This window comes from Lactuca sativa, chromosome 8 (genome assembly GCF_002870075.4).
Source record: "Lactuca sativa cultivar Salinas chromosome 8, Lsat_Salinas_v11, whole genome shotgun sequence".
NCBI lineage: Eukaryota > Viridiplantae > Streptophyta > Magnoliopsida > Asterales > Asteraceae > Lactuca > Lactuca sativa.
In genome coordinates, this window is record NC_056630.2 from 163,656,592 (window position 1) to 163,680,113 (window position 23,522).

The following is a 23,522-nucleotide window of genomic DNA, read 5'->3' on the forward strand; positions in this document are numbered from 1 at the left end:
TATGTACAAATACATATAATTATATCTTTTATATAATATAAACCATATAAGTATGTATTTTTAAATTTATATTTATATAATATATTTTTTATATGAAATAAGTATATATTTATACCTCCTAAATAAAAATAAATACATTTTTATTATATAAATATGGTTTTATAGGAATACATGGGAATTCAAATGTATATAAATACCAAAATACAAGTGTATATATATATATATATATATATATATATATATATATATATATATATATATATATACATATATATATATATATATTATTAATAATAAAAATATTTTTATACATTAAAATGTAATAATAATAATAATAATAATAATAATAATAATAATAATAATAATAATAATAATAATAATAATAATAATAATAATAATAATAATAATAATAATAATCAAAATAACAATAAGGGTAAATTCAAATATTTTTTAAAAACTTAAGGGTAAATCTGAACATTTTTGAAAATTCAAGTGTTTTACTCACATTAGGTAACTGGTAGGTTACCCGGAAACCGGGTACAAGGGTATAAATGAACAAATTAAACAAAACATCAGACTTTACTGGACTTAAAACATGTCCAAGGGTAAAACCGGTATTTTTGTGAAAACCTAAGAGCTTTTAATCGTTTTCCCTTCTATTGATTATCACATGTCTACTTTTGAACATGTCCTCGTCCATATGTTAGTGATTGTTAACCACCGGATCTATACTGGAGTTAGATCACAATATTTACATTATCACAATACATGTTTTCACACACAAATCTCTCGATCAAACTCATTGTCTAAATTATTATTTTTTTTATTAAATTTCGCGAAATATTAAAGATACTCAAATCTATAGTCACTCATTTTATAATATTAGTAATGGATATCCACAAAATTATATGCATTTTTATGGTTTTTTGATTGTTTTGCTTGTTTTTTCATGTAGCTGTTAAAGAGTATCATTCATACATTATTTGTATGAGAGGTCATTCGTTCTTGTATTTCATTTGAAATACATTAATACACTATATTCGGGTTTAATTTCAAGCATTTTGCTTTGCGTTTGTCAAAGGGTGGCCTAGTAATATCAATTTAAATAAATTTATTAGATATGTTATATGTTACATGCTAAAAACGATGTCATATTCGTTGGGGATTTGTTGGATGATTGCATGTTAACACCTACAAATATTCAAGGGTTTGTATCGAATGATGGAGACTATGTTCAAAAACACACATGTACGTGTGGATTTATTGTCGAATTTATCAAAATTATCATAATATGTCATTAACTTCATAAAATCACTAACATTTTACATATATACCAATTTTAAATTATCAAATGATACTAACAATTAATAGAGTAATAATTGTCAATCATCTCAATGATCAAATGCCGATAACTATGACAACATAAAAAGAACAAATAAAGGGAACTTAACAATGTGATTAAGTTCCTTGCCTTCTCATTTCTTATCTCTTTTTCCTTAGGAAGGGGATTTTCTGCCGTAGGAAAAATGGTTAAGTTAATACCATTTAAGGGCAAAAATAGAATAAAATGCCAAAGGAATGGAAAGATTCATAATCAAGACTGTTTGGTAGGTGGCCAAGAAAGGCAACTTGAAAATCATATTTACTTCGTCCTATTGTTCATCAAACTAACTGTAAGATGAATCCTCTAGCTACTATGCTTAAAGATATTTAAATTATTCAAATTTTGAATCATCTTATCAATACAAATGATAAAGATAACTATGCCTCAATTATTGCTGCAAAACACAACATACATAAATATAATTTTGAAAACTTACAAGCCTCAGTTGCCAACAGGAAGACCCTTGGAGAACCATATATGTTGTAAATTTTCATATGGCATAAACACAAATTGGAAACCATTTTTTTCAAAATATTATCATCCCTTCAACTGCACAAAGGGTAGATATGTCATTTTTTATAAGTAGAAACCTCAAGGCACGAAGTGTATTAACTTGTAAAAAGAAAACAATATAAGCTAACCTGCCTCTATCAATGCATGAATTTGCACCAATCTCAACAGTATTCCCTCTGAGAGCTTTCAAAGTTTGAATATTTAGAAAAATAAAAACTAGAATAAATTACAAATGAAAAATGAAAAATGAAAGAAAATATTATTTGAAACGAATGCATATTACTACATTTTGTCCAATGAAATTGATCTTAAATAGCACATTGAGCAATGTAGACTCCATGATGGATGACACATGAATCACCAATCGTGTAATTAGCAATTGCAACATTATACCTAACGAAACATAAGGAACTTAATTAATACTAAATTTATTAAAACAAGATTGCAAAAGTGAAATTAATAATTCAAATTTAAGTATACCCAATTTTTGTGGATTGACCAATTGTGACATTGGGCCCAATTATAGCTCCTGATCCTATATGAACATTACCACCCACAAGAGACCCTGAATGGACTACTACACCAAAATCTACAAATGCAGTCTCCTCCTTTCTGCCATTTTAAAAATTGAAGGTCATCACTTTCAATAGCATCTTCGGATTATGTAGTAATGCAAGTGTCATTCTATCTTCTCATCATCTCATTTATGTGACATTTCTTCCATTCCACAACTTGTATCACCAGTCATGGTACCAACTTTCGTTATTAAAATCCCATCAATAGTTACAACTACAACAAACATCAAAATAATATATATATATCTATCTCCAATCCAACTCAGACGCTTGGCCTTAAAAGGTCATAATGAGAATTATATAAATAAAGACATAACACTTATGCTCCAAGTATTGGAAGTTTTGGAAGGGATCCATAATTGTATCCTTAAATTAACCAACATCTATCTGTGAGCATTCAAAATGCAGAACCAAAATTCATAAAGAAAGAATAACATGAGAAATTGTAGAAAAAAAAGCTACATGGGTATTTAACAACTCAATAGTATGTTATTACAACTTCAAATGCTATCATACCACATTTATCATGAATGTATAAAGAACTGAGGTAGCTCACTCTTGCCTTTGGCCCTAGTTCATCTTTGATGGCAACTTTGAGGCTTTCATACCTAATAAGTTCAAACATGTTGCTTGTGATTCCATTTGGGGTACCCTCTCCAGTTATTCCAACCTGAATACAATAAATGAAAAAAGTAAGGCCCTGTTTGATACGCATCTTTCTAGGTCCAAACAAATCTTTCTAGCTAAATGGACCGGAAAGACTGTTTGATTTGTACAAAAAAGGGGTCTTTCCCGGTAAGATATGTCTTTCCCAGAAAGCCCCAAAATCATATCTTTCTGGCTGAATGGGCTGGAAAGACAATTATGCACCAAACCCCGCCTCTTTCTTTCTTTCTTGGATTATTAATTTTTTTTAAATAACTTCTTTTTAAAATTTACTTTTTATTGAATTATTACTTTTTTCATCATTCAGCACGGTCAATCAGATGCACAATCAAACAACATGGTTTCTTTCTCAGTCAGAAAACTTTCCCAGATAGCACTTTACTAGACAACACCTTCCCAGACAGAAACTATCAAACAGGACCTAAGATTTCTTATTTAATAGATAAAAGCAAGCTTCTTGTCTAATTAAAGAAATCTAAATCGGCATGATCTAAAATAAATTTGTGAACCACTACCATGTTTGCAGCTGTAAAATTGATCTACAAAATTTAGAATTAGGTGAAACCTGAACCACCAAGTTTCCAGCGCACAATGCACAAATCGAAAATCATTTGCAAGGAACCGAGAAACAATGAAGCCAATTCCACATCAGGAAAACATATTTTGGATACCGAGTAACCACAAATTGAGTCATGGCTTCAAATACAGTCGGGCCAACAGATATGCATTCTTGAATAAACATTAACAAATGAAGATGAAATCGCAATGATTTAGAGAAACAAATCGACCCAAAAAAAAAGAACTGATCCTCTAATTTGTAAAATAAAAATATAGATGTGTCCTCGCTATGTTGTTGCGCTGGAGTAGAAAGTGCAGATGAAATGAGGCTGATTCCACACCAATGGAGATATTAGATCAGATGGGCGGTGGGAAGAACTCGATAAGGTGAAGGAATCGGCGACGTTCAATTGTATGAGTCATAGTGAACATAAATTGGAGAAAACATTGTTTTCCTCAATCTTAATCGATTTCTGATGATGAATACCACAACCAAAGACCGAACGGAGAAATGAAAGGGTTTTTTGGAGCTAGGTTTCTAGAGAACATCGCCACAGTGTACCCTAGTGTTTGCCTCTCTCGTAATCGATCTGTCATTTTGAGAACAAGAATCAATGCGCGAACAAGGTTCGCCGCAATGTACCTTAGTGTTTGCCTCTCTCGTGATCGATCTGTCATTGTGATGCGTAAACAAGGTTTGAAAACTCAAACCTTAAGTTAATCTTTAAGATCAATGTTTGCTTTTAGTTAGTTGGTCCAGTCAAGTCTGGTAAACCAATCGAGACTTGAAGATTATATTTAACAAAGTGTTCAAATAGAAAAATAAAGTAAGTTTGAGTATAATCAAAGTAAAGAAAATTTAGAACAAGTAGAATGTAAGTGAAAGAAATTGACTTGCAAGAGAGTTTGAAATGATGCGAAGAGAATAGTGATTGCTTCTATTCTTGGTATTTAATAATGAAACATTCACCCGTAAATAGAAAAGGAGGAACATTGTACACACCGAAATACAATCGAAGGACTACTTAATACAATGAGTTTGACAAATCTAACACTTTAAAGCTTTGCTGAAAAGGTCCTAAGAACTGTTACATAAAGAAAAGAAAAAACATTAAATGCTTGTACAAACTCTAACTTCGAACACACTTCATCTCGGATCAAAAGGAGCTTATGATCTTCTTCACATCTTGGAATAGAGTTGACTTTAGATTTGCTTTGGATTGCTATAGGCTCACTTCTTATGCATTAACAATCCCCCCTAAGTGAACTCAGTTGGAATCTTCAGATATCGAAATGTAAGCACTGAGGAGCTAGCTTCGGACTTCTAGATACCATTTCAAGTGATCAATGAATTTCTTCTTCACAAGCTAAGACCATACACCACATCCAAACTTCAGCCCCGCTCGTCACCGTGTATCTTTCTTGGTTACTCAACTTCCAAGTCTGCATACAAATGATATGATCCTGCAACCCGTCTTCTCTACCATTCTCGTCATGTGCAATTCATTGACTCAAGCTTCCCCTCTACTATTGTTGGATTAGTGTCTAAGGCTGTAACTATATTTGGTAAGTACTTGACCCGATTGTGCATGGTCCTTTTGGGCTGCCTTCACCATAGCAACTTGATAGGGTGATTTAGAGAGAAGAGATATTATTATTAATATATTATAAGAATAATATGTTAAAATAATAATAATATTATTTGATTAATATAAGTCATAAATTAATTAGGAATTAATTTGGTGACTTAAAGAGATTAATTGAATAAAGGGGTATAAACTGTCAAATGTGTGAAAGTTGTATTTTGAGCTGATAACCCTTATGGATATAGGGTTAAACGATTTTAGGGATATGGATCACCTAGAAATCTTCCAAGGCCTTATCTAGGAAGGGATTTGGATTGCTTTCAGGCTAAGTTATTGATATGTGTATTTTTATATATATTTTTAGGCATTATATCTTAATATTTTGGCCTTTATTATTCTCTTTTAGAACTAAAAAGCACTCATAATGCTTTAAATTATGTTTTGCACTCATAATGCTTTAAATTATTTCTTTATTATTTTCGTGTGACCTGTAACCTATAATCAAATATATTAAATTAATCCACCATCGTTCCCTGTGATCGACACCCGACTTACTTAAGCTATACTGTAATCTAACGAGGTACACTGCCTATAAGTGCATAGTTAGTCTAAGTTTGTTAGGTTATAAATATTAAAATTAGTGGGTACTTTTGTGCACATCAAGTTTTTGGCGCCGTTGCCGGGGAACGGCTTGTCATTAATTTAGTTTATTTGATTATTCGTTATTTGTTTTTAGTTAGTTTTTATTTTTAGTTTGATTTTCGTTGATATCATTTCACTTGTCGGGAAGGTTCTTGTTGTTATTTGCAGGAATTTGGGATTGTACACATTGCTTGACTTTACTTTTTGCATGGGTTTCGAGGATGAAAGCGATTAGGGAATTCTTGACCTGCTTAGCCTACTACTTGGTTGATTTGTCCAACTCAATCCATGAGGCGTAGTATAGCAAGGCGTATTGTGGTGGTTAAGTGGAAGACCGAGCTCTTGCTGTTCTTGACTAGTTAGGTCACTTCTTGTTCCGCTTTTAGTTGAAGGTGCAAAGAAAACAAAGAAAATATTCTAATGGGTCCCGAAAGTGGGTGTTTTCGCAAACCAATTCTTGCATACAAAGGTTTTTGATCAACCGTTGTTGTTTGATCTCGACAAAGACAAGTGATTATGACGTCTCATTTTTCTCACTCATCGGGAAGTCATTATTTGCTGAAGCAATTAAAAACAAAAATAATTAAGTTTTAAAGTCCCTTAATTAAATAGTTAAAAGAAAAGAAAAGAAAGTTTAATTAAAAGAAAAAGGAAATATTTCATTTAAATTACGCCCAGCGTACATTTAATGTACGCCAAGTGTAATTCAGCCATTGATCGCGGATGGACTTTCAACGAAGTTGGGGTTACGCCCAGCGTAACTTCGCGTTACGCCCAACGTAAATAGACGACCAGGTTTTATCTGTTTACCCTTTTACTTGTTGTTACTTTTTCAAACTCTCTTCTGTTTCGCCGCATGTGACGAACAAAACCCTCCCAAAGATTTTCGATTCTTCTTCGTTTCTTGTAAAATTCGACACACAGGTATGTTTTCGGGTACTCAATGTTTTGCATTTGTATTTAAATCGGTGGAATAAGCTGAAAAATGCCTTTGTTCAAAATCTAGGGTTTATAGGGTTCTTGAATTAGGGCCGATTTCGCAAATATATGTTCTGATTACCACTTGAATAGACCGATTTCTATCAATTAACTAAACCCTAGGACTTAATTTGTCCTTAATCCCGTGATAGATCCATCAATTTGAGCTCGGGGACGTACGCCAAGCGTACGCCCTGTAAACTTTGATTATTGACTGCCCTGTAAAGATTCCCTGTTAAGGGTTTGCTAATTTGGAATAGACAAGGAGATTACAGGGGATTGATTTTTAAGGGAGGTCCCGTTTTTTTTTTCTACTGCCTTTGGACCACGCAAGCTCAAAATTTCGATATGCCATGTGTTTGCCCTGCTGTGTTTATTGCTTACAGTTAGGTTATGACTTTAGCACAAGCAAAGGAACCAGAACACAGACTCGTGAACCTGGACGTACGCCCAGCATACGCTGGATGTACGCCCAGCGTACAGACCATACCCAGAACCATTTTTTGGTTTAAAAATTGTTAATGCTGCTATATTTTGTTTGTGCTTGTGTTTATTTGTGCAGATTATGGCCCGAAGAACTCAAAGGACCAACCCACCCGAGGATGTGACCGATCACCGTTTCTTACAATTTCCGCAAACGTTGAACGATGTAACCCGGGCACGATATGTCAACAATTTGAGTTTGCTTCTCACCAAGGAGATCGACATAGCACCCTCATTTGATTGGGACTTGGCGACCCGGACTGGACTTGCTGCACTGATCCAGGATTTTTTGCAATACACGCACTCGGATGCGAGTGGAGTGGATTTGTTCGTGTGTCAGGGATGGGCACGATTGTTCAGGATCCAGGAGCCTGTTTATCGGGAATTTTTGCTGGAGTTTTACGCTACAGTTTCCTATGATCCTAGGAAGGCACCCGATGACAGGACAGCTTTTGCCTTCAGACTGGGGGGAGTGAGCCGGGAGTGCAGTGTCATAGAGCTTGCGACTCAAGTGGGTATATACACAGCGGATGAGACGAGGAGTGTCCACTTCCCGGCATTCCTTGCTGATTGTCTTACGGAGCGGCCATATGACTATAATGAAAACACTTTTTGGGCCGAGATTACGGGAGGAGTTTATACGCCATCTACTGCACGGGGTAGGATGATACGGTCTACTACTTACAGATTGCTGCACCGGTTGATTTCCATGACTCTCACGCATCACAAGAACAGTGAGAGAGTGCCTTCGACAGACTTGTATTTCCTATGGGCACTTGTTACTCCAGGGAGGCACCTGAACCTTCCCTTGCTTTAGCTGCATATTTAGGATGGAGGGCCTGGGGACTTCGGGAGGATAGCCCGATTTGCGGAGGGCATTTTATCACGCGTTTAGCTCGATCATATCAGTTGCTGACGCGTGAGATCACGAGATCGATGGTGTTCCACGATATGAGGCTGATGAGCCTTCAGTTGTTAGAGTCGATGCGTGTATTGGAGCGAGGCGGAGATGGTGTCTTGCGAGTACGAGCAGATGATGTGGTGGACGAGGAAGGTGCCGCCGAGCCACAGCCGAGACGGGTCCAGCGGCGTAGACCTGCTCCTCGGGGAGCGCAGCAGGGACCTGAGTCGGAGATTGATATGCGCTACCTAGATCAGGGCATTGACTATCTTGACATGAGGGTCCAGAACCTTAGTGAGTATGTTGCACATGTGGACAGGCAACAGCAGTGGAATGGGGATGCGTTGACCGCATTCTTTTCCCACCAGGGGTTTTAGTACTCGGTTCCCTACCCATCACCATTCCAGCCATGACATGATGGGGCCGGTACTTCTGGGACACAGCAGCATGATGATGGAGATGATGAGTGATTTAGTTATCATTTTTATTTTTATTTTTGTGTTTTTTGTTATTTTTAGTTCAGTTTAGTATTTTTGTTTGGTATGTAATTAAACCTTAATTTAGTTTGCTTTACTTTTGTTTTCCATGTTGATGCTCTTTGGTTGTTTAGATCTCTGCAGAATTTTCACCCTTAGAAAGTTGGCAGTAAGTTCAGCAGCTAGGTCCGACTGTTGCTAGAGAGAGCCGTGTGAGAGTTCGAAGATTATAGTCAAGACCCACAATTTGTCATAAGTGTGGGGTGCATATTGATTTCGTGAGCGATTGTTTAGAAGATTGGCATTTTTACGATATTTTGACTCTTATGATATGGATGAGCTGTTCCTACACCATAGAGTTTTATTTTGACGCGAGGAAGAAGTATCATCCCGGCTGCCATGACATGGTTGGCACTTTCCTATGTTGTGGGGGATTTTTCATCGCGAGAAGAGATGTCATTTTTGACGAGACGATGTGGTTGACACTTTCCCACGTCATGATTACTATACATTGCATTTGTTTGCAATCTTTTGCACCACATTTTTGAAGTCGGCAGTCTTGATTTTATTTTTCGGCAAATTCAAAAGCAACAGTTCCAGTTTCCAGTCTTTCAGCAATATTTGGAGCAACTTGTAGCAGCCTCATTCGATCTCGCCACAACTACCCAGGGGAGTCTATTCCGTTTTCTCCCTTTTTATGTTCTTAATTCGTTTTAGCATACAATGAGGGCATTGTATGAAATAAGTGTGGGGTAGGGGTCGGTAAAAGTATATTCAAATTAATAGTAAATTATGAAATAATAGTTGGAAATTGCTAGATTTAGGAAATTTAAAATTTTTAAAACTTGACATAATAGTTTAATTTAGAAAAATCTAGTGATAATTTAAATTTTTGCTAATGTTATATGAGATGATCCGATGAGAACTCAAATGTTTAGTTGAGCCAATACACGTTATAGTGCATTTGTGGCTTCCCTTATTTTAGTGAAATCATGGAACAAAAACATAACCCCGCTTGGTTTGAGGGATGCAATATGTTTAGCAGCCTAAACCAGAAATGTATCCAGGAAAATTATTATCATTAACCAATAAAGGTTGAGGTTAAGCGCCTTTGCTTAAGCATGTAGGTTTTGAGTGAAAAAGTGAGGTAAATGTAATATAAAAAAAAAGAGAGAGAATTACGAGTAAAGTTGAAGAATTTTGTAGAAAATAAAGTGAAGATCAAAAGATCAAAATTCCAAGAAATTAAAAAAAGTTGAAGATACTAGAAATCAAATCAAACAAAGGTGGTGAATTCAAAGAAATCAAAGATCAAATTATCAAGGAAGTGAAGAATTCCAAAAGAGCTCCACAGTGGTATCGAAAAGTTGTAATTCTAGATTATGTATGCTTAGGTTGCTCAACTAAAAATACCTTAAGGATAAGGAGGTTTTCTGCGGATGGATTCGGAGGGTTGCATAAAATGAGCATTGTTCGGAAAAAGTGGGCAAGTGTTTATGAAGATTGTGAGTATTTGAAGTATGGGGTGGGGGGTACTTTAGGAAAATTTTAGACACAAATGCATGCGTGGCGGTCTTGACATAATGGCTGAGTTTTAAATGGATTGTTTAATGCGATATTGGTAAAATAAAATTAAAATTTGCTTGAGGGCAAGCAAAGGCTAAGTGTGGGGTATTTTGATATGTGTATTTTTATATATATTTTTATGCATTATATCTTAATATTTTGGCCTTTATTATTCTCTTTTAGAACTAAAAAGCACTCATAATGCTTTAAATTATGTTTTGCAGCTATTCGTTGACGATAAAACACAAAAGAAAAGACTGAAGCGGGAACCGGGCTTAGAAGCTAAAAGAAATTAAAAATGCTGGAGGAGCCAATCACGCCCCGCGTAAGTTCCTTGTACGCTAAGCGTAGCGACCAAAATCATATTACGCCCAGCGTAACTTAAGAGTACGCCCCGTGTAATGGCTGGCATCGGATAACTCCAATTGCGTAGAAATCTTCATTACGCCCAGCGTACGTAAGTCGGCTACAAAGGTTATAAAAGTCGATTTTCAGCTAACCAGAAAGGGGGATTCGACTTCCAACTTAATTTAGTCGATATTAAACTTCTGTTAAGCCGTTTTGAGGGTCTAGAAGGCGGTCGGAAGGCCGTTAAGCTAATGGGAGCGGAGATCGGAAGGGTTGGAGAGCAGATACATGTCGGTAATCATATGGGTTGTTAACGTGACCATGTTTAGCATTCCATTGTGTTACTATTCTGTATTTAGTTTCTGATTTGGGTGTAAAAACCTTTTACTTTGTGTTTATGATTGAATGAAGCTTTGATTATTAGACTAATTGCTATATTGAATTGTTTATTTATGTTTAATTTATCTTGCGAAGCTTGTTAAAAGATCCTTACGTATTAATGATAATTATTTGCTGTTAATTGTTAAGTGAATTGAGTTGTATGAACATCTGCTTGATTGCTTGTCTCTTATGATTTTGATGACCATCGAGATTATAAGTCTAGGAATAATGAATGTGAAACTAGGATTAACTTGAGAATAAGTAAGTTAATGTGTGAGCCTTGTTTGATGACCATCAACAAGAGGTTAATTGAATTAGCAATTTGATTAACTATATTTACAAGTCTTGCTTGATACGAATTGAACACTAGGAAGCATGTTAGTTTAATCAACTGATCACTGTTTAAATTGACTTGTTTGCTAAAGGATTAGTTATAGTGAACGCGAATCTAATCATTTTAGGAATCGGTGAACATGAATAAATGAATTTGTGTATGCAATTGTCTATGTTTTTAAGGTGTAATTTATCTAAACCAAAGTACCTGAAGAGATTTGCTTTCCTGTTAGTTTATCGAGAGTTGTTAATTGTTAGTTTGAGATTTATTAAACTATTTCTTTATTATTTTCGTGTGACCTGTAACCTATAATCAAATATATTAAATTAATTCACCATCGTTCCCTGTGATCAACACGCGACTTACCTAAGCTATACTGTAATCTGACTAGGTACACTGCCTATAAGTGCATAGTTAGTCTAAGTTTGTTAGGTTATAAATATTAAAATTAGTGGGTACTTTTGTGCACATCAGTTATCCAATTAGGGTTTTGGGGTGAAACCCTAGAAGCTCACAGTATAAATAGACCCATAGGGTTGAGGAAATTGACCACCCTTGTGTTTGGAGAATCCCTAGAGCCGATTTCCCTCTTTCTCATCTCTCTCAAATCATCTTCTTGCTAGTTGGTGTTTGTAAGCCATTAGAGGAGTGACATTTGTGACTCTAAGCTCCAAGAAGAAGAAGGTTTTCAAGCAAATAACTCAAGGTATCATTCTAGATCTGTTTTCATATGTTTTAATTGTTAGTATACATTAAATCTAGCCATGAAAGTCTTGGATATGTTGCATGTTCAATTAGTGAAACCTAGATCCAAGCTATAGGGTTGTATGTGCACATAGGTTAAGTTCTTATGTACAAAACCCATCAGTGGTATTAGAGCCATGATTGGTTTCAATTGAATATGATGCTTAACTGTTTTACTTGCTGAAAATCGTTTTTCTTGCCCTCTGTCGACCCAACTCAGCGAGTCAGTTTTTGGACTCGGCGAGTTGGCCCTACTCGGCGAGTCCCAAAGCTTGACTCGGCGAGTCCGAGCGTCAGACAGAGGATAATTCGGGATTTTGTTGCTGTTTTGTCTTGGATTTTACCTAAACCGTTTTATTATGTAAAAATCCAAATTTTAACTTAATTTAATGATTATCCTTGACATAAATAAAGATAATTTCAAATCTTTTAAATATTGATTATTTATATGATAAATATTAGACTATTTAAGAGTATTTGGTAATTATCTAATGACTAAAATTGGATTAGGTCAAATATAGATAATTATGAAATTAATTGTTTAATTTGAATTATTTGTTATTTGATCCCCATTGTTTGAAAAGTTCATTTTCTATCTCGAAGTTTTGAAATTTGAATTTTGTGATTAATAGTTTAATTTAGAAGAATTTAAATTTCAACCCCTAGAGTTTTATAAGTTTAAAATTCAACCCTATACTATGATATTATTAAAAGCTTAATAAATATATAAGTAAAATTAAAATGCTAGTCTTACCGTTATTAGGCCTCATTCACGAACCGGTCTATAAGGTGGGTATAAGGTTTCTGCCTATAAAATGCTGCTTAATGGTTGTACACTCACACCCACCGCTTGCTTGACCGGTGGAGGGTCGTTAGCCGAACGGGTAGGATAGGGCAACTCTCTCTCCTCATTAATAAGTATAATGAACCTATTAAAGTAACTAAACTATTTTATAAAATTCCCAATCTTAGTTACTTTAGGAAAAGTGAATTGATGCAATCTCATGAAATTGCACTTTGCACCCTTGCTAAGAAGTTAGTGGAGCGTGTGTGGTTTACCGGCACACTAATTGGTTCTAAGCAAAGGTGGCGAAGGGTGATTCGTTGTTTATCATAGTTCGATAGAGCATGTGTGGTTTACCGGCACATCGAATAGATGATTGTAACAATGAAGGCACCATGTAGATTTGCATGGTAATTCACACCCACTTTGTGATCCTCGGTATCCCAGTCACAAACTAGAGGGGCATATCGAGATTTAAACATGCCATTGAAGATTTCAATGAATCTCTAAAATCTAGGAATTCTCAATAAAACTTAAGGTTATGTTTTCGTGGTGAAGAATTAGTGAATCGTCATTCACTTACCTCCAAATTATTTGCATGATTGGATTATGACATCCCTTTTCTAATATGTAAATAATGTTTTTTGGTCCTAGCCCTAATTTTTCATTTTGGGTGTTTAATTAGGGATCCGAATTCTAATCAAACTTTGTCCTTTCTATTTATAGATGTCGAACGCAAACAACGCTACTGCTAACTCATTCATGTTAATGAGTCTTTGCCAAAAGGTGACCTTCGATGGTACCAACTTTAGCGAATTGATAAGATACATTCGCACCATTGCACGCTACGAGGACAAAGAGTATGTCCTCGACGAAAAGCTCGAGAAGGTCAACCCGGGAATCGCTACTCCCGAAGAGATGGCTGTCTTTGAGACACACGAACTTGATGCAACGAAAGTACATTGCATCATGATAGCCACTATGAACCAAGAATTCCAAAAGTCCTATGAGGACATGTATCCGTATGAAATGCATCAAGACTTGATGGAGAGGTACCACCAAAGCACGAGGAAAGATCGCTACGAGATCATCACTAACATGATCACCGCTAAGATGGGAAATGGAGAATCATTGACTGTGCACTTGCAAAAGATGCAACGATATGTTGATCGTCTTCGCAAGTTAAATGTTAACTTTGGGGAGGATTTGGCCATCGACATTGTTCTTCATTCCTTGCCTTCATGCTACAACCAATTTAGGATGACCTACCACATGAACAAGGAAGAAGTCACCCTAAGCAAACTCCAAGGACTGCTAAGAGCAACCTAAAGGACAAGTCTGTTGCACCATCTCCCGCACCAACCGCTACTCCTGTTTTGGCTATAGGGCAGGGAAAGGGCAAGAAGAGGAAAGCTCCGTCAAAGAGCCACCGCAAGGGAAAGTCCCAAGATGGTTCCTCTTCTAGTGGGACCAAAGTTGATCCTGCTAAGCCCAACCCTAACCCGAAAGAGGCAGAGTGCCATCATTGCCACAAAATAGGGAATTAGAAGAGAAGTTGCCCGGAATATCTGCAAGCCATCGAGGATGGAAAGATCAAGCCATCTTTTGCAGGTATATACACAATTAAATCTAGTAATCCATCTCACACTACTTCTTGGGTTCTTGACACAGGATGTGGTTACCACATTTGTTCTGACTTGCAGGGACTAAGAAGAGATACAGATGTGGAGGAAGGAAGAATAAATCTAATCATGGGAAACAGAAGATCGTCGCCTGTCACCAAGATTGGAGTGTATTCTTTAGTGCTTAGTAATGGATTAGGTCTAGATTTAAACAATTGTTGCTACTCGCCAGATATGACAAGAAACATCATTTCATTTCATGGTTTGTTTAGACAAGGATTTTGATATTCGTTTAATAATATGAATGGTTCTATTTATGCTTATCTAAATGGTGTTTTATACTTTGAAGCTATGCCTTGTAATGGAATTTATGAAACTGTTATGGTTGTAGATAACCTAGGAAATGATGTGTTGTGTATAGATTCTTCCAATAATATGGATAAAGCACCTTTGTGGTATTGTCGTCTTGGACATGTCAACAAGAAGCGCATAGCCCAACTCCAAAAGAATGGAATGTTGGAGTCATTCGACCTTAGGGAAGATGACACGTGCGAATCTTGTTTACTTGGAAAGATGACCAAGTCATCCTTCACTGGCACTTGTGAGAGAGGTGAGGGTTTATTGGATCTCATACATACCGATGTATGTGGACCCTTTAGATCCACCACAAAGGATGGAAACTGCTTCTACGTGACTTTCACCGATGATTATAGTAGATATGGGTCTGAAACATTTGAAAAGTTCAAAGAGTTCAAGAATGAAGTGGAGAATCAATTGGGCAGGAAAATCAAGATGCTTTGATCCAATCGAGGAGGAGAGTACCTAAGTCTTGAATTCCACGACTATCTCAAGGAATGTGGAATAGTTTCACAATTGACACCACCTAGGACACTACAGTTAAATGGTGTGGCAGAAAGGCGCAATCGAACCCTGTTGGACATGGTTCGTTCTATGATGAGTCGTGCTTCACTACCTATCTCATTTGGGGGTATGCCTTAGAGACTGCCGCCCATATCCTTAACCGAGTCCCTACAAAGAAGGTTGCCAAAACACCTCATGAGATGTGGACAGGGAAAGCTCCCTCGTTGGCACATATCAAGGTTTGGGGTTGTGAAGTTTTCGTAAGATGAGAAACTCTTGACAAGCTCGAACCTCGTAGTGAGCGATGTATTTTCATCGGCTACCCGCAAAAATCCTTTGGATATCTCTTCTATAGACCGAGTGACAATGTAGTCTTCATTGCGAGGAGAGGGGTTTTCCGAGAGAGAGAACTCATAAGCCAAGGAGATAGTGGGAGGCAAATCGATCTTGAAGAGATTCAAGAGTCGAGCGATGAAGGAACCTCTACCGCTGGCGCTCAACCCGAGGAGGAAACTCCGGTTGAACCAATTGACGAGTCATTACCTCTTAGACGTTCCGAAAGAGTTAGAGTTCAACCCCAGTTGTATGGTTTTCATATTACTAACGAAGGGGACACGTATATTAGTGATAGTACACTAATAAATCTAGATGAACCTAATTTCTATAAGGAAGCCATGGCAGGCCCGGAGTCTGCAAAATGGAAAGAGGCAATGGACAGCGAGATTCAGTCCATGTATGACAACCAAGTTTGGAATTTGGTTGACAATTTGCCCAGACGTAAGACGGTTGGGTGCAAATGGATCTTCAAAAAGAAGACCGACATGGATGGGAATGTGCACACGTACAAGGCACGATTGGTTGCGAAGGGCGTTACTCAAACTCCCGGAGTTGACTATGATGAGTCCTTCTCACCAGTTGCGAAGATAAAGTCTATTAGAGTGATGCTAGCTATTGCCGCATTTCATTATTATGAGATATGGCAAATGGATGTCAAGACCACTTTCCTTAATGGGAAGTTGGCTGAGGATATTTACATGGCTCAGCCAGAAGGTTTTGTCGATCCGAAGCATCCAAATAGAGTGTGCAAGCTTGAGAAGTCAATTTATGGACTTAAGCAAGCGTCTCATAGATGGAATCTTTGCTTTGATGAGAAAGTCAAAGAGTTTGGATTTGTATGAAGCGAAGATGAATCATGTGTGTATGTCAAAGCCAGTGGGAGCATAGTTAGCTTTCTCGTTTTGTATGTCGATGACATACTGCTCATAGGAAACGACATCCCGACTCTGCAGGAGGTAAAGTCCTGGCTCGGGAAGTGCTTCGCTATGAAGGACCTCGGAGAGGCTTCCTATATTATGGGAATAAGGATGGTGAGAGAAAGAAGTGAGAGACTAATAGGACTTAGTCAGAATACTTACTTAGATAAGGTACCAAAACGTTTTAGTATGGAAAACTCGAAGAAGGGAGAACTATTGATACAGAGTAATACCAAGTTGAGTAACACTCAAAGTCCGAGTACCGAAGCCGAGATAGCTGAGATGAGCCGAGTACCTTACACTTACGCAGTTGGCTCGATCATGTATGCTATGACTTGTACTCGTCCTAATGTGGCATTTTTTTTAGCATGGTCAGTAGATATCAAGGGAATCCTGGTAGAGCGCATTGGATTGCGGTCAAGAACATCCTGAAGTACCTTCAGAGGACCAAGGAATGGTTTCTAGTCCTCGGAGGGAGTGATGACTTGAAGGTTCGAGGGTATAGTGATGCCAGTTTCCAGACCGACAGGGACAACTACCGTTCGCAGTCAGGATGGGTCTTTACCCTTAATGGAGGAGCAGTAACTTGGAAAAGTTCCAAACAGGAAACAGTAGCTGATTCAACATGCGAATCAGAGTACATTGCAGCGAGCGAAGCGTCGAAGGAGGCAATATGGTTGAAGAACTTCATTGGCGATCTTGGAGTTGTGCCTGCCATAAAGGAGCCCATGGAAATTTTCTGTGATAATGAAGGAGCGGTTGCCTTGACCAAGGAACTGAGGGATCATGGTAGATCTCGGCATATCGACAGAAAATATCACTTTATTAGGCATCAAGTAGAAGAAGGACACCTCATGGTTAAGAGGATATCATCAGAAGATAACCCAGCAGATCCGCTTACGAAGGGACTGAGTAGGGTTAAGCACTTGCAGCATGCTAGGAGTATTGGGCTGAAGGATGATATTTGTTTAGATTAGATAGTATTAGAAACGTGTAATGGATAAATGTTATTGACATTTGATGATTAAATAAAGGAGTATTATTTATAAGTAATGTTACTGTCTTATGTTAATTGTTTAGCTATTGTTTCACTTTGCATGTTTTGACTTCCAGAATAATTAAGTTTATTAAGAATAATCGAATTATTCAAACAATCCACAATCGTTCATATGTTGGAAGTAGGTATGAATGAAGATTGTCATGAATTGGTGTGTAGATTGTCTAAATGGTATTAGACATAGCAAAGGGTTACTGCAACGTTCATGAGTGCTTATGAACAAGTTTTGAGCATTGGAATAAGCCCGCGCTTGCTGGAATCACTTTGGAGTGATCGCAAGACGATAATATCATATGGTCTTAAAACCTAGATATATGGTTTATTATTTACTAATTGGTTGTACACTGATAATGCGAAACCGCATCACTAAATTGATGTCATAAAACGCATTTTTGTGTATAGTTGGTTAGTTGATAAGTAAATGCATATAAGTCGAAGTTTATCTGTTACTTTTATCCTTAGAGGGTAAAAGCGATATCACAGCCGCTCGATGATTTGATTTGACTTATGTGTCGGGCCCGGTCAGGACTGAATTGATGTGTTCAATTAAGTTCTATGCCAAATAAATCTGAGATCGATAAAAATAGTTGCTGGACAATGAGTATGACAATGTCTCATGGAATCGTCTGCACGATATCAAAATAGAGGACTGTACGATCCCTTATCTAAAGGACAGGTTACTAATAAGATTAGAGTTGATAGCGTCTTTGAGAGCTACGATTGCTAATCGGATTGTGTTTGCGTTTATAGTTACTAGACTTATCCAAGTGGGAGACTGTTGGATTAGTGTCTAAGGCTGTAACTATATTTGGTAAGTACTTGACCCGATTGTGCATGGTCCTTTTGGGTTGCCTTCACCATAGCAACTTGATAGGGCGATTTAAAGAGAAGAGATATTATTATTAATATATTATAAGAATAATATGTTAAAAGAATAACAATATTATTTGATTAATATAAGTCATAAATTAATTAGGAATTAATTTGGTGACTTAAAGAGATTAATTGAATAAAGGGGTATAATCTGTCAAATGTGTGAAAGTTGTATTTTGAGCTGATAACCCTTATGGATATAGTGTTGGACGATTTTAGCGATATGGATCACCTAGAAATCTTCCAAGGCCTTATCTAGGAAGGGATTTGGATTGCTTTTAGGCTAAGTTATCCAATTAGGGTTTTGGGGTGAAACCCTAGAAGCTCACAGTATAAATAGACCCATAGGGTTGAGGAAATCGACCACCCTTGTGTTTAGAGAAACCCTAGAGCCGATTTCCCTCTTCCTCGCCTCTCTCAAATCATTTTCTTGCTAGTTGGTGTTTGTAAGCCATTAGAGGAGTGACATTTGTGACTCTAAGCTCCAAGAAGAAGAATGTTTTCAAGCAAGTAACTCAAGGTATCATTCTAGATCTGTTTTCATATGTTTTAATTGTTAGTATACATTAGATCTAGCCATGAAAGTCTTGGATATGTTGCATGTTCAATTAGTGAAACCTAGATCCAAGCTATAGGGTTGTATGTGCACATGGGTTAAGTTCTTATGTCTAAAACCCATCAACTACCTCATTTCACTCCTCACACTTGCCAATTGTCACCTCCATACATCGAATCCTCCCAATCCACCACATGATTCCTTTACTCCACAATCCCCTAATCCCACCTCTACCGCCCAAAATCAAGAACCATTACTAAAATCCAACACACATACCACCGCTGTTGCCAATTTCCCAGAAACCGACCTAAATGCAGAACACTAGTTCAATACATACACGACCCCCACCAATCCCATACCTGTCTCAACAACTACCCCTCCACCAAATAATTCCGATTCCTAAGAAACTCCATCCCTCCCTCCTTCATGTCCCCGTAAACATAACCAAAAATATTATAATTCTTCCTTTATCAACTCCATAACCCTACATCCTATTCCTCTAACTGTTGATACAAACACTCACAACCAAGCCTTAAAAGACCCCAAATGGCGTTAAGCGATAGATCATGAGTTTAATGAACAATGGCACTTGGGAACTTGTTCCTTGTTCGTCTCAAACTCCAATTAGGTGCAAATGGGTGTTTCGAATAAAACAAAATCCATATGGCACTATTGCAAAGTACAAAGCATGCTTAGTTGCCAATGGGTTTCTCCAACAACAGGGAAAGGACTACTTTGAAACATTCAGTTTGGTCGTTAAACTCATTACCATTCGTCTTGTCTTATCCGTTGCCCTAAGAAAAAATTGGTTACTTCGACAGCTTGATGTAAATAATGCTTTCCATCATGGAACTCTCCATGAAGAAGTTTGCATGACTCAACCGCCCATATTCACTCACCCTTAATTCGCTAAATCATATATGTAAGCTATGCAAATCTATATACGGCTTAAAACAGGCTCCAAGGGCCCGGTACATAGAATTGTCCTACTTTCTCCTCACCTTTTGTTTTACTAAGTCTCGAGCGGATACCTCTCTCTTCATTTACAATTATCACAATGTGACATGTTTTTTCATGGTCTATGTAGGCGATATTGTCCTTATTGGAAGCAATGACATCTTTTGTTTTACTAAGTCTCGAGCGAATACCTCTCTCTTCATTTACAATTATCACAATGTGACATGTTTTTTCATGGTCTATGTAGGCGATATTGTCCTTATTGGAAGCAATGACACGTTCCTTGATCATTTTGTTCAAACCCTTGCCAACAAGTTCTCAATCAAATATCTAAGTCCTCTCGATCACTTTCTCGGTATAGAAGTCATTCCCACTCCGACCGGACTATTTCTTTCCCAACATCATCATATCCAATATCTTTTGACCCAATTTCATATGGATGGTGCCAAGGAGATAGGGATACCTTCGAGTTATTCAGTTGTTCTTTCCCCCATGGATGAGTCACTGCACGTGGACCCTACATCTTATCGGAGATTGGTTGGCTCTCTTCAGTATCTTGCCTTCACGAGACCAAATGTTTCCTTTGCTATGAATAAACTATCCCAGTTTATGTACCTACCCACTCAAACACATTGGAAGACGTTAAAGAGAGTCCTAAGGTACCTCAAAGGAACGATTCATCATGGCTTATTCCTTAACCGATCATCTACCTAGGATATTAAAGCTTTCTCATATCCGGATTAGGGTGATGTCTCCAATGGTGGTCCCTCTACCACTGCATATATTCTCTACCTCAGCTCGAACATTATTTCATGGCGTTCGACTTGCCAAAAGTGAGTTTCTCGGTCATCTACAAAGTAGAATATAAGGGTCTAGCAAATGCAACATCAGAAGTCTTGTGGGTTCAAAATCTGTTACATGAACTGGGCATTACTAGCTCACACTCCCCTACCCTATATTATGATAATACGGGTGCCACCTATTTATGCGCTAATCCTGTTTACCACTCCCGAATGAAACATGCGGCACTCGATTATCATTTTGTTCGTGAAAAAGTAGAACTTGTTTGTAAAACTACACATATATTCCATTGATCAACTCTGAGATTCTTTGACCAAGCCACTTAGGCACAACTTGTTTGTAAAACTACGGTCCAAGATAGGAGTCTCCGATGGATCCTCCATCTTGTGGGGGCAAATTATGTTCACAATATCTTGACAATATATCACCACCCAATTAGATGATTCTGTTAATATCATGTTATACAATACCTAATCAAAGTTAATATATATTCCAAGAATAGTTACCGTAATTGTTCCACCTTTATTACTTTCCTTTGTACTTTGTGGCTCTAAAAAGCCTTTCACTGTATGCATGAATCTTTTGTGTAAGAGAATATCCACTTTTCGATCATTACCATTATATTGCTCATCCATTTGATCTCTTTTTCATTTTTTTTGCTATATATTTTGTTAGGATGACCATAATAGTCATAAAACCAAAAAAAAAAAAAAAACAAATAACCGAAAAAACCAATGTATTATTAAAACGGTTAGTTCATTTTTATCTTTTGTCAACCTATTGAATGGGTTCGGTTCTAATTATGCATTAGAACAAACCCACTAATAACTGAACCGATCCATAAAAATTGATTTTATTACATTTGTATATCCATTCTAAACAATGTTAATGGAATAGTCAAGGTAGTATAATCACAATAGAGTATAAGTATGTCCAATGAGGAATAATGCCGATATTGCTTAACAAACTCACAAGTGCATCACTAACTATCCTTCGAATCTTAGTTATCTCTGATCTTTAATTAGACATTCATATACTAAAAAATCTTCATCGGCAATATCGTAAAATTGTAACGAAGAAACAAATTTGATTGATTACATCATATACAACTTTACGATTAAAAAGTATCTACATTGTCCCAAATTAGCATACCCATTATATCTAAAAAATTCAATGAATCACTACCGATCATTAATCTTCTCATATTATAGGAAGAGAAAATGATATAAAAGCCCTTAGGTTTTCACAAAAATGTCGGTTTTACTCTTGGACGTGTTTTAAGTCCAGTAAAGTTCGACGTTTTGTTTACTTTGTTCATTTATACCCTTGTACCCCGGTTTCCAGGTAACCTACCGGTTACCTAATGTCAGTAAAATCCTTGAATTTTCAAAAATGTTAATATCTACCCTTAAGTTTTTCAAAAATGTTTGGATTTACCCTTATTGTTATTTTGATTATTTTGATTATTATTATTATTATTATTATTATTATTATTATTATTATTATTATTATTATTACATTTTAATGTATACAAATATTTCAAACATACATTTTTAAATGTATAAAAATATTTTTATTAATATAATATATTTATATATATATATATATATATATATATATATATATATATATATATATATATACTTGTATTTAGTATTTATATACATTTGAATTCTCATGTAATCCTATAAAACCATATTTGTGTAACAAAAATGTATTTATTTGTATTTAGTAGGTATAAGTATATATTTATTTCATATAAAAATATATTATATAAATATAAATTTAAAAATACATACTTATATGGTTTATATTGTATTAAAGATATAATTATATGTATTTGTGCATATTACTAACCATAAATATGTATTTATTTCATAATTATATGCATAAGATATATTTTATACAAAAGAAGTACATATGTATATCTATAAAATACAAATAAAAACATATTTATACATTTAAAATCATCTTTATATGTTTCAAATACAAATAAAAACATATTTATACAATATAAACCATATAAATATGTATTTTTATATTTGTATGTATATAGTATATTTTTATATGAAATAAATACATATTTATAACTATTAAATACAAATAAATACATTTTTAATATATAAATACATTTCTGAAGGAATACATGAGCTTTCAAATGTATATAAATACTAAATACATGTATATATATTTTTAAAAATATATTTATATTAATAAAAATGCTATATACAAGTATATATATTTTAAAATTATATTTATATTAATAAAAATATTTTATACATTTAAAAATCTATTAATAATAATAATAATAATAATAATAACAATAATAATAATAATAATAATCAAAATAATTAAAATAACAATTAAGGTAAAAGTAAATCCGAACATTTTTGAAAACCTTATGGGAAATCCGAACATTTTTGACAATTCAAGAGCTTTACTGGCATTAGGTAACCGTTAGATTACCTGGAAACCGGCTACAAGGGTAAAATGAACAAATTAAACAAAACGTTGGGTTTTACTGGACCTAAAACATGTCCAAGGCTAAAACCGTCATTTTTATGAAAACTTAATGGCTTTTATATCATTTTCCTGACTAATTAAAATTTTTGAATTGGTGAAA

At 35.8% G+C, this 23,522-nt stretch overlaps 1 protein-coding gene across 1 annotated transcript; it reads right to left on the bottom strand.

Annotated features, from left to right (window-relative positions):
• Window positions 1-1,929: 1,929 nt before the first annotated feature.
• On the bottom strand, window positions 1,930-21,534 carry LOC122195434 (probable UDP-3-O-acylglucosamine N-acyltransferase 2, mitochondrial). The gene is made up of 6 exons (XM_042897324.1): window positions 21,406-21,534; window positions 3,081-3,142; window positions 2,378-2,509; window positions 2,217-2,290; window positions 2,026-2,113; window positions 1,930-1,933 (listed from the first exon to the last, which is right to left on the bottom strand). The coding sequence occupies exons 1-6, from the start codon at window positions 21,532-21,534 to the stop codon at window positions 1,930-1,932; spliced, it is 489 nt and encodes a 162-aa protein (XP_042753258.1).
• Between the last annotated feature and the right edge of the window lie 1,988 nt (window positions 21,535-23,522).